We start from the raw sequence: 13,277 nt of genomic DNA on the forward strand, positions 1-13,277 counted from the left end.
GAAAATTAGTGTTTTGTTGTTTTCACTTATTGGATCTCCATTAGATTCAGTTTTCTTAAGTAAAATAAAATAAAAACACCAATAACAAAGTCACAAAAACGGCTATAAATAAATGTGTGTCTGATTGTGGCTCTAGGTGCTTTCAGAGTAATCTTGGTGAATTCCTTGCCTGATTTCATACCCAAGAGTGCTCTTGTTGTTTGTAAAAGTGCAGAGAGATTCATTTGTCACGTTTGCTTTCATTTATTTTTTTGCCAAGGATTTTCTTGATCCCCACACAAAACGCTCCACAGAATTGATTTCAGTGTTTCCCAACATTTCTTTAAACCTTTCTGCAAGGTACAGGGGACACACACAAAAAAACTCCCTCTGTCTTTTTGTAACTCCAGTCACACTTTGGCTTAAAAGCAAAGTGCTCTATCCCCCTGCTCTATCCCCCTCTAAATCCATCCCATTTCTCTCCTCTCTCCTCCTGCTGGATATCTGACAGCTTTGCGTGGGCTGTAAGGCATTCTTCTTCTGAAAGGCATCTTCTTTGTGGTTTGTTGTTGTTTGTGTGTTTATGTGTTTGTTGTTTTGGTTGTTTAAATCACAGCCTTATTTGACCAAATAACCAGAAGTGGAGCTTTTAATGGTACAATTCCTGTAGCATATTTCATCAAACCACTGTCTTACCCAGCTGATCATAATGAACAGCACAATAATAAGACCATAAGATCGACTAATTAGTGAAATCACCTGTGTTTATCCTTGTATCTGGATGTAGATGATTATTAGAATTCATTGAAAGTTTAAAGAACAGAAAGAAACCATCTGTGTTAAGTGCACATGACTGAAGGAATTCTGATGCAGGGATTGTCATCTCAGATTCTTAACACCTGAAGATGCGGCTTTATACATTTGTTGTTACCAGTATGGTAATGACCAAGTCGTGGTGCATTACTAAAGGGCCTGTGTTGTGTCATAGTATTGTAGTGCTATGGTAGTTACATTTCAATGACTATTACAGCGTGCCATTGGAGGTACGGCGCGCATTAAGGGGGTCTACTGCCACATGTATTTATGCAAGCGTTCCTCGCTCCTGTGTCCCTCTGTGACTGTTTTTATGCTTATGATATGCGTGCCATAATAGCGGCTGCCTGCTTGTCTAAATGAGGTCCCATTTCGCTTCACCTCTCTTTTGGTGTTGTAGCCGGAGCTCTTTAACTCTCCATGGCTTGAATGTCTCTTTGGACACAGACAGATAGATGTGACTTCAAGGCAAATAACTCTACTCCCCTTCGCACACCTCCAATTACCTGCCGTGGCCAGGATTTTTTTTTTCTCTCTCTCTCTCTCGCTCTTTCACTCTCGCTTTTGAAAAACCACCTCCATTACTTTGGCTCGGACTCAATGCTTATTAGCTGTACTTGGTATCATTCCATTGCGCCCCTACGCCCCCCGTATCTCTTCACCAGACAGCAGTCAATTGGCACACCCCACCTCCACCACCTCCACCAGCACCACCACCACCACCTCCTCCTCCACCACCACCACCACCACCTCCTCCACTACACAACCACCTCCTCCACCTCCACCACCACCTCCAGCACCATCTACAGTGGCCAGGGCCGCTGACAGCGTTTACCAGGCTCAGGAAAAAGTCATCTGAAAGAGCCCCCGATCCAATACTAACAATGTAATGAGAACCCAATTTTGGGCCCCCTCTCTCCCTGGGCCCGGACAACTGACTCCTTTGTCCGCCCATGTCGGCTTCGCTGACTGCATCCCTTTTTTCCCTCTCTTTGCTCTAGACCACCTCCTCTTCACTCTCTCCTCTAATGGAGCTCCTCTCCGTCATGCTGAATATAGATGCTCATTAGTTCCATTGGGGGTGCTGGGCGGGAGTGGATGGGAATGTGTGTGTGTGTGTGTGTGTGTGTTTGTGTGTGTGTGTGCGTGCGTGCGTGCGTGCGTGCGTGCGTGCGTGCGTGCGTGCGTGCGTGCGTGCGTCCGTGCGTCCGTGCGTGCGTCCGTGCGTGTGGGAGGGGGGGGTGTTGTGTTGGTGGAGCCCAGAGCATCGTACACAGAAGTGGAAGGTAAACTCTAACGTGGGTGACTGCACTGCACAGCCGGCCTCCCCTCGGCAAGACCAGCTGCCGGGCAGTCAAAGGACACCTGGGCTTGTCTAGAACTACACCACCACCGGCAGCTTGAGGAGAAAAATGAAAAATAAAACATGAAAAAAAACACACACACACACCCCACACCACACACACCACACACACACACACACACACACACACACACACACACACCCCACACACACACCCATCCAACTCCTGCCATCGGGGCTCTTTGCAGTGCTCTCGTTCCCACTCTCTCACTCTTTTTTGCTGCTGTTATTTCTTAATTATGCATGCAGCCCAATCGAAAAATCGGCTCATCACCATGAACACATGCAGGCCTCTTTCTCTCTCTCTCTCTCTCTCTCTCTCTCTCTCTCTCTCTCTCTCTCTCTCTCTCTCTCTCTCTCTCTCTCTCTTCCTCTTCCTCTCTCTTTTATTTCTTTTCCACGTTCGTTCCTCCTCTCTTTCTTGCTATTTTGCTCTCTCTTGCTATCTCTCTCTCTCTCTCTCTCTCTCTCTCTCTCTCTCTCTCTCTCTCTCTCTCTCTCTCTCTCTCTCTCTCTCTCTCTCACTCTAGTTGTGTGTTCATTTCCTTTTGAATGGGTTTGCATCCTAACCTTGTTTACATGGAAATGCGCCGGTCACCGCAACGCAACCCCCTTCGCCTCTCCCATGCCACTGTTCTATTATGTGTAATGAGAAGCTGTAGAGAGGGGTTGATGTGTTGCACATGTCGGCAGGGTGGGTCAGAGACAGCTGAGCGAGAGAGAGAGAGAGAGAGAAGGAGAGAAAGAACAAGAGAGCGTGCGAAAGAGAAAGAGAGATAGAGGGAGAGAGAGAGAGAGAGCACATGCGAAAGAGAGAGAGAGAGAGAGAGAGAGAGAGAGAGAGAGCACATGCGAAAGAGAGAGGAAGAGAGAGAGAGAGAGAGAGAGAGAGAGAGAGAGAGAGAGGAAGAGAGAGAGAGAGAGAGAGAGAGAGAGAGAGAGAGAGAGAGAGAGAGAGAGAGAGAGAGAGAGCTCCTCTCCAGGGCTCCTTCCCACACAGGTGCCCCCCTGTTGTTGCTCACCCCTGGCTTTCCTCTCCTCAGGCGCTGGGTAGCTCACTGCACAGCCTGTGAGATCTCACGGGGAAGGGGCTAGTGTACGTCTAAGTACACTTTATAGTTCATAGAGATATGCTGTGATGTGTGGAGATATGCTTTTGCAGAGAGGAAGAACCCCTAGACTCTAGCCTACATGAAGCCCTAACTACAGTAGTGCTTGATGCAACAGGAAAGCGAGTATGCCTCAAGCTTGCAATCTTGTAGAAAAGCTGCATGTGGATTCATACAACCTAACCTGTATGTGTAAGCAAAGGCAATGACAGCAAATAGGCAGACAAATACAAGTCAGAAGCACCTCTCGGCCCCACAAATAGCACACACCCACCTTCTACTTTACAGAATGTGGCTGTATACCTCAACCAGAATTTCAGGGGAAAGAATTAACACGTCACACAGAGTGTGAGAGTGAGATTGACGTGAGAGCCACCTTTCAACGCCAGGAGTTGCAGAGCTAGGGAGGGAGGGAGGGAGGGATAGAGGAGGCTCTGGAGTGGAGGCCCGCGTGGAGCTCACGGCTCTCCTCCCTGCTGCACCTGGGGAGAGCCTCAGCCTCAGCCCTCTAAGAACGCCGCTCGCTGCTGAAAAGCCAATTGTTCCCTTAATACGCTGCCATTTTTCACACAGCAGCCGGGAAGGCCAAAGTCAGTAATTCATCTCATTGATTTTTGCGCCATCACACCCTCAGTCTCCACACACCTCCCTCCCCTCTCCTTTCTGAGCTCCTTCAATCTATCTATCCATCCTTTCTTTTTCTTTTTTCTTTTCTTTTTTTTGTGTGCCTTTTCTCTATTCGGCTTCCTATGAGCTCTTCAGCCAACAGCCACTGACGCTCGTTAAGATGCTCTCTCGTTTGCTTTATGGGGCTTTGCGAGTGTTGTTTGTGTCGGTCGTCTGCCCATCGCAGCATTCAGCTGCTCTGCGCTTCTGTCTGAGATAAAACGGCAGAGATCTGCCCATATATATGACTGATATACTTTTTTTTTCCTTTTGCACTTTTTTATGACTGATGTCCGTTTTTTTTCTTTGTCTTTTATCCCCTAAAAGGTGGCCTTTGTTTATTGTGGAGGTTGCTCGCTGCAGGCTCTTCAGGCTAAGTAGTAAACAAGTGTTTAAATCTTCTGCCTGAATTCTGCCGATTTAACGGTGCTGCAATGAAACCGTGTGATTTAATAGCGCATTGTTTGTGTCCCAGCGCTGACAGTGCCACGTGGCCTGGCTCTTTTGTGATTATTCAATAATTCATACAGGAAGCAGCATTTAAATATTACGACCACTGGAGACTTTGGGTCTGTTTTAACAGAGTCTGGTGATGAACTAGGCTCTTTAAAAATCACGGACCATGCATGCATCCATTTGCTCCCTTGAGAACATTAAAAACACGCTGAACATCGCTTTTCTGCTTGTCTGCTTCTTGGGGTCAGTAGTTTGTCTCCTGGATACAGTCAAGTGGTTTCTTCTCTTTTTCCCCCTCCTGACCGTATTTAAAGGTCTACTGTATAGAATGGTGGTTAGAGTATCACAATTAAGCTGCTCTTTAAAACTGTGCTGCTGCCTTTTGCCAAATTTGATCTTTTCATAACTTTTTACAACATAAAGTAATAATAGTAGTATGACCAACGTGCAGTATATTTTGCAGCTAAAAATGACTTTTCTGTTGAAGTTGAAAATGGCAGACATGGAGGAGATCTACCTGAGGAAATGTATGAAAAGTCCAGTGGTAATGAATACTTAGAATTTGATGGCGGTGGTAATACAGTACTGTATGTGTTAATGGGCACCATGAATTCTGGAAATAAACTGCTAAAATATTACACAGTGTACCTTTAAAGCAAAGATAAGGACCACTAAGAGGGCATTTATTGATGTTATTCCTGGTCCGGTTAATTTAAGGGGACAGTGATGCAGGTTTGTGCATGTGAGCTGTGGATGGATGTAAATATTTAAACAGCTGGATCACAGTCTTGGTGATATAAGGATCTTCCTTACTTCCTCACAGGACAGTGTCCACTGTGCATCTCCACAACTGCTGAAAGGAGGCGTGGGGGGGGGGGGGGGTTGTTTAATCTCCTCACAACATTAGAGGTTATGTGTAAACACCATGAAATCCATGTGCAAGTGGAGTACTGTATGTTCACTTGAGCAGTTTGCAGCAGTGTTGAGAAGGATCCCCACACTACGGTAGCAGCACTTAAGACGTGATCCCTCTGAAAACGCCTTCTTTTTCCAGTTAGTGTTCTAAATGTGCTAAAATTGCAAAATTGGAATTACAGTTCCGCGTCTAATATTCAGTAGAGCCTATGGATTCATCTCTGTAGACCTAGTGACTGAGAATATACTCCAACTTCACTCAAACTGAAAATATTTCAAAAAATAAATAATATATTAAAGATGAAATCATGACTTAAATGTAGTGCAGCCGTTCAATTACCTTTTTTTTTCAATTGTATTTTTTGTTGCTTACCTCTGGAAGAGAGTGGATCAATCCGGAATATCACAGTATATGTTGTGTGCAATCTGATTGCAATTCCAGCTCTATCCACCATACCACCTAGAGCAGCGTTGAGGAATCCCACAGATGTCTCATGAAGGTCTCAGTCAGGGGGCATCTGGGGACGCCTGATCTACTCATCAGAGCTTAAAGAATGATGTTTTATGCAACGCAAGACGCTGCCTGCCGTCTTTCCCTTCCAAGACCGACTCCCCCTTTCTTCCGTGAACGATGGCTTCAAGGCCTTTTTAATTTACGTAGACTCAACAGTGGTTGTGTAAATCTGATTATTCAGATGCCGTAAACCAGGCCATTGTGCGCGTATCCTGCAGCGCAGCGGAGTGTGTGTGTGTGTGTGTGTGTGTGTGTGTGTGTGTGTGTGTGTGTGTGTGTGTGTGTGTGTGTGTGTGTGTGTGTGTGTGTGTGTATGTGTGTGCGTGTGTGTGTGTGTGTGTGTAGCTTAATACTCAGTGTTTGTGTGTGTGTGTGTGTGTGTGTGTGTGTGTGTGTGTGTGTGTGTGTGTGTGTGTGTGTGTGTGCACGCGCTTGTGTGTGTGTGTGCATGTGTGTGTGTGTGTGTGTGTGTGTGCACGCGCTTGTGTGTGTGTGTGCCTGTGTGTGTGACTGTGTGTGTGTGTGCGCGCGCGTGGTGTGCGTGCATGTGTGTGCATGCTTTATGTATGTATGACAGGCGCTGGCTGGCGCTGGGGAGGTTTGCTGCCTCCTCATGGAATGGCATAAACTATAGCATGTAATCCAGTCCCACTGTCAGAACAGAGGAGTTGATTATGTTTGTGGAAGGCGGGAGACGAGAGAAGTGTGGAGACTGGCGCAGAGAGAGAGAGAGAGAGAGAGAGAGAGAGAGAGAGAGAGAGAGAGAGAGAGAGAGAGAGAGAGAGAGAGAGAGAGAGAGAGACACACACAGAGATAGAGAGACACACACACAGAGAGAGACACACACACACAGAGATAGAGAGACAGACATACATAGAGAGAGAGAGACACACACAGAGAGATAGAGAGAGACAGACATACATAGAGAGAGAGACACACACACACACACACACACACACACACACACACACACACACACACACACACACACAGAGGAGGAGAAGGCTGCAGCTGATTGCATCTGGGCGGCCCAGAATGGATAGCGGCCATCTTTTCTACACTTGTGTGGTGTGAAAATGCAATCAGTGCGACTAACTTCGCTCCGCCCAAGAAGCCCTCAATATACAAACACACAGACATACGGAACACATACATACACATACACACACAGATACAGACACGCACAGATACAGACACACACATACACACACACACAGACACACAACTAACTCCCGCTCCGCCCAAGAAGCCCCCAACATACAAACACACAGACATACGGAACACATACATGCATACACACACACACAGATACAGACACGCACAGATACAGACACGCACAGATACAGACACACACATGCACGCACGCACAGACACACAACTAACTCCCACTTCACTCAAGAAGCCCCCAACATACAAACACACAGACATACGGAACACATACATACACATACACACACAGATACAGACACGCACAGATACAGACACACACAGACACACAACTAGCTCCCGCTCCGCCCAAGAAGCCCTCAACATACAAACACACAGACATACGGGACACATACATGCATACACACACACACAGATACAGACACGCACAGATACAGACACACAAATACACACACACACAGACACACAACTAACTCCCACTCCACTCAAGAAGCACCCCAACATTCAAACACATCCATGGCACACACCTAAACGCATGCAAAAATATGTGTGTATGCAAGCATAACTCCTTAACCAAAAAGCACACACACACACACACACACACACACACACACACACACACACACACACACACACACAAACACACACACACACACACACACACACACACAAAAACACACACACACACACAAACACACACACACACACACAAACACACACACACACACACACACACACACACACACACACACACACACAAAAACACACACACAGACTCCCAGCCTGCGGGAGCGTTGTTAGTGCAGGCAGGGGTGTTGTGGTAGTGGGTGGTGGCGGTGGGTGGAAGGTGGAAAGTGCTAGCACACTAGGCAGTGAGTGCTGCTGCTGCTTGTTGCGCGGTGCTCAGCAGCGATTGAGTGGCAATAGACGCCCGTGATGGATGAAGACGGAGATGAGCTGCGGCAGCCTTTGAGGCGCACAAGTAGGTCCAGACGAAGCCAACGCAGCCAGCCAGCCAGCAGCCCTCGTAAACGCCAGGAAAATAACTTTGATTATTCTCCTTTTGTGGAGGAGCCTGTGTAGTCGGCAGGAGATGAACACCCCAACACACACCCCTCCCTTCCCACTGTGGAAGTGTGCGTGCGTGCGTGCGTGCGTGTGTGTGTGTCTGTGTGTGTCTGTGCGTATCTTTGTGTGTGCGTGTGTGTTAAAGGAGGTGAAATCTCTGTAATTATTCTCTGAATCTTTGGCAAACACACCTCTACCTGTTCCCTTTCTTTGATCCTCTTGTGTTTATTTTGGGGTTTCAAACACTGTTGTTTGGTAGTCGTGCTGTGAAGCACTGCTTATTCTTGCCTCGGTCTCACACATTGCACCTTGTTTTATGGACAGACCGTTTTCTATCCCCCTTTGCTGTTGATTTTCAAGGATACGTTGTCGTTATCCATGTGCACATTGAACAGCATGCAGCCCCACAGCATGCAGTGAAGTCAGCCCGTCTTCTTCACCTTTTAATGAAGTCAGCCATTTTAATTAAATCAGCCATGTAAATGATTGCATATTCAGTGCAATTATACGTGTCAAGCTCAATACCAAAACATCTAAAACACCTATAACTTGTTGCTTTATACATTTTCTTCCAACACAAATATTGGGGTAAAATACTCTACAACTAGTTGGAAAATGCACTTCAAATGCATGTTGCATTATCTGTGTCCATATAGAGAGTAAAATAATAATTAGGAAGCGCTCACAGTGCACAGACCTTTGCCAACTTCTGTCGTCTAGTATTAAAGAGACCTTCACAAAATTAGAACTGACAGTGACCTGGATCGCCACCAAAATCTAATCATTCATTTATTGGCACATTTAATTCCCGGAAAATTTCATGTAACAGACCTACGTAATTTGCAAACCCACCAGAAGCGACACTGTATCTAATGGACCCCGTCTAATGGTCCGTCAGTCCATTTGTTTATTTGTTCATAAATAAACAACTGGACTGACGGGCCGAGAGAGCTGCATATTCCTGCTGCACACAGCAGCACTGCACACAACTCAATTTTTTTTTAAATGTGTGCAATGGGTCATCCACCATCTAGTTTTTTTTTCTGGGTCTTTTCACACCACAGGGTTTTTTTGAAAACAGGCTTTACGCCCTGCTCCCTGGTGTGACCCTTATATTGCATCATGTTTTGTACTTAATGAACCCGTGCCTAAACTCCCGAGGCCGCTCCCCCTTGTTTATCCCCAGTCAGAGATGACAAATGCGCGGGACGGGGCGAGACGTCGACAGACCGACCGACCGAGCGACGCTGACCCCTCTCCCATAAACATGTTGACAGAGGTTGCACCGATGGCCGGGGGATCTAAATTAGGATTTGATACGCTCCCTTGGTTTGCATTACCTGACTGATGCCATTGTCAGCAACCAAAGCCCTTAACACACATGCACGTACACACACACACACAAACACACACACACACACACACACACACACACACATGCACACACAAACACACACACACATACACACACAGAGACACATACACACACACACCCGCACACACACACACACACACACACACACACACACACACACACACACACACACACACACACACACACACACACACACAGTCAGAGTCATGCACGCCCCTCACATCACCCCCAGCTCTTCAGGAAGCTCAGTAGGCCATCGTGATTAATCATCCTGAGAACTATCACTCACCTGCTGCCTTCCTTTCTTCTCTTCCTCCATTCTCTTCCCCTCTTTCCTTCCGCTCCATTCTTTTTTTCATCCCCCTCTTCTCCCTCCCTCTATCCAATTTCTTTTCTTTTCCCCTGTATTCCTTTCTTCCATGCCCCTCTACTGTCTAACAACCCCCCTCTCCCTCTATCCATTTCTCCTTCCCCCCCTTCCTCCCATTCTTTCTTCCACCTCCATCATTCTCTACATTTATCCATTCTCTTTTCTTTCTTTCTCCTCCCTCCTTCCAATCTTCCTCCCCCTCTCCATCCCTCTCCCTGTATCAATTCTCTGCGTCTCCTTTCTTTCCTCCATTCTTTCTCCAAAACCCCCACCCCCTCTCCCTGTATCAATTCTCTTCTATTTCTTTCTCCCCCCCCACTCTTTATTCTTTCTCCACCCCTCTCCCGGTATTCATTCTCTTGTCTTCCTTTCTTGACTTCTTCCCCCCTCCATTCTCTCTCTCATCACCCCCCACCCCGTCACCCTGTATTCCTTTCTTCCTTGCTCCTCTTCTGTCTACAAACTCCCCTCCGCCCGTCTTCCTGTATCCATTTCTCCTGTTTTTCTCCCCCCCTCCATTCTTTATTCCACCTTCACCACCACTACCTTTATCCATTCTCCTTTCTTTCTTTCTCATCCCACCTTCCAATCTTCCTTCCCCTCCCCACCCCTCTGTGTCAATTCCCTGGTCTTCCTGTCTTTCCTCCCTTCTTTCTCCCCCCACCCTTCATTCTTTCTCCACCCCTCTCCCGGTATCTATTATCTTGTCTTCCTTTCTCCCCCCACCCTTCATTCTTTCTCCACCCCTCTCCCGGTATCTATTATCTTGTCTTCCTTTCTTGCCTTCTCTCCCCCACCATTCTCTCTCTCTCTCTCATCACCCCCCACCCCCATCTCCCTGTATCCATTCTCCTCTCTCCTCCTCTCTCTGTTGCCCAGTCTTGCACTTTAAATGTCTGAATGTGTATTGTATAGGTACTCTAGGTGAACTGTATGTGTACTGTCATGTCTATATACCTAAAGTATGTCTATGTCTGCATGGGAAAGTAAGAAACGTAATTTCAATTCTTTGTATGACCAGTGCATGTAAAGAAATTGACAATAAAGCCGACTTGACTTGACTTGACTTGACTCTTCTCCTCCAGTTCAAAGTGGATGGCGAGTGGTGGACGTGGATCGACTACGAGCGCTTCCAGGACCTGGTGGCGGCCCACGAGGCGAGCGGCGGCACCCAGACCTTCTCGGCGTCCGACTACATGGCCAAGACGCCCAGCTGGGCCCTGTTCGGAGCCGGCGAGCGGGGCTTCGACCCCGCAGACACACGCTACCAGCGCAAGAACAAGACCAAAGACATCTCGGGCTGCTGACCTGACGATGACCCTGAAAAACTTGACGATTCGGCGCCAGCCCACGTCCTCGTGCACTTTGCATGACTCTCGTGTCGTGAATCAGGGAAGCTTTCAGATGCTTACCTTTTTTTTCTTTTTTTTTTTTGGAGATTGCCACTTTTATAAAGCCTCTGTCAGCTTCCAGAATGTCTCCTTGAGTCGGACATCAGCATGACTATAAAACACTGGTTTAACAGCCACTCTCATGATGAGCCCGATGCTTCACACACACACACACACACACACACACACATACACACACATACTCACACACACACACACACACACACACACACTCACACTCACACTCACACACACACACACACACACACACACACACACACACACACACACACACACACACAGGAGGACCTGGATGCCCAGCCGGCCTGTGTTTTCTCATTGAGTGACATTTGCATAGCGAGCCACAGCGTCCCTCCCTCCCGTTATTAGAGCAGTAGTCCCATTATTCCTCTTCCACTGATAGACGACACTGCTGAATTGACTTTTTATGAAGGACTCCATGGTTTCAGGATTCAGGGAGTTACCAGCTGTACAAGGGAACCAGCCAGACACGGTAGAACAGTAAAAGAAGTGTACTTGTTATATAGTAGAATATGTATCAAGTATACTTAGTGGGAACACTGGGTTGGTACAGTACAGTAGTATTGTCTTGTCATGCCATACCATGTTCACAGCCCCTCTCCAAACTTCATCCCCTGAACATGAGTGAAAATCCGTCCAAATAACTTATATTTTCAGTATGAGTTGAGTTGAGCTGAGAAATTTGAAGCACCATATGATTGTTTTTGTTCTTTCTTTCTGATACGTAAATATCAGAGAATTGTGTTTGTTTTTGTTGTGCTGTATTTTGATTCTTTTTCCATGTTTTTATTACTACATGATTCTGTGTTTCGATACTCATCTCTGTTGGTTTTGGTTTGACAGCCAAAACAAGCCAGTCCTTTTTTTATTTTTTATTTAAAGTATTTTTTATTCCCTTAAGTAACATGTTGTCATTCCCTTAATAAGCTAAATCTTGTCCCAAGATTATATGTCCCTTCCAGCGTAATCATTCCAATTAGGCTTAGGTAAAGAGTAGCGCACTTTAGGCCACAAGCTGTCTTTACTAAGTCTTTTACTAACTCTGAAGAGTGGTCAGAATTGCCATAATTGACAAAAAAAATTGACCAATGTCCATTGTCAATATTCCAGTGCAAAATTTGACCCCTGAAAAATGTCCCCAGCGACTTAAATGTAATTGTTTCGTGTTGCACTCAAATATGAAAATGTTATGAAGAGTTACTGCCCCAGTTACTGTTCCACAAAGCACTGAATATCTCTGAATGAATTGATCTATTATCGAGTCAAATTGTCTCACTCACAAAGATGTAAACTGCAAATCAGACAGTACAATTGTGATTGTACGAGCTGGACTGTCAAGAGATTTTAACATGAGAGGTGTCCTAACCTCCCAACGTCGTCCTCTTTTAGTGGATCAAGCCTTAAAAACGAAAAAAGGCAAATTGAACAAGTAGCTGGTGCCCTCGTTCGTACCCTCTCTCTACAAGAAATCTGTGTGCGCTCTGAATGCCCCATGAGAGATTGACATTTCACACAAGATGAATGTGCCATAGTGTGAAGATGTGTATAATTTTCTGCAGCTTGAGATTTTTCCTCCTCCTCCTCCTTCTCCTCCTCCTCGCGCTCTGCTGGAGTGTTCAAGATGACAGTTCCTTGACGGGCAGTGCACAAGGAACTTTTGGCACAGCAGCCAACCCAAGTTACTTTCTGTGGACTCTAGCACTTTTTTAGTAGGATTCTACGCTGAAGATCGCTCCCTCTCTTTCTCTTTTTATCTGTCTTTCTGTCTATCACTTTCTCTCTTTCTCTCTCTGTCTCTCGCTGTCTCTCTCTCTCTCTGTGCCCCCCCCCTTCTCTCTCTCTCTCCCCTCTCCCTCTCTCTCTCTCCCTCTGTCCCTGACAACTGGATATGTCTGCTGCCTCTTCTGCTTGCTGGAGCTCCGTCAGCTGTGGAGATGGCTTCAGGGGCCGCCGTGGGGTCAGTGACTGCTCTCTGCCCCAGTCCCGGCTAATTGCCTGCTCTGGCAGTCGCCCGCAACTCTCCGCACACTTCCTCCAACCAGTGCCACC

The 13,277-nt window shown here is 46.6% G+C and overlaps 1 protein-coding gene across 1 annotated transcript in view; it reads left to right on the forward strand.

Annotated features, from left to right (window-relative positions):
- tyw1 (tRNA-yW synthesizing protein 1 homolog (S. cerevisiae)) overlaps window positions 1-11,381 on the forward strand; it is a 117,362-nt gene extending 105,981 nt beyond the window's left edge. The window contains exon 16 of the mRNA XM_063205411.1: window positions 10,881-11,381. Within this exon, the coding sequence (XP_063061481.1) occupies window positions 10,881-11,102 (222 nt within the window). The 3' untranslated portion in view covers window positions 11,103-11,381. The remainder of the gene's footprint in view (window positions 1-10,880) is intronic.
- The last annotated feature ends 1,896 nt before the right edge of the window (window positions 11,382-13,277 follow it).

Source organism: Engraulis encrasicolus, chromosome 8 (genome assembly GCF_034702125.1).
Source record: "Engraulis encrasicolus isolate BLACKSEA-1 chromosome 8, IST_EnEncr_1.0, whole genome shotgun sequence".
NCBI classification, from domain to species: Eukaryota; Metazoa; Chordata; class Actinopteri; order Clupeiformes; family Engraulidae; genus Engraulis; species Engraulis encrasicolus.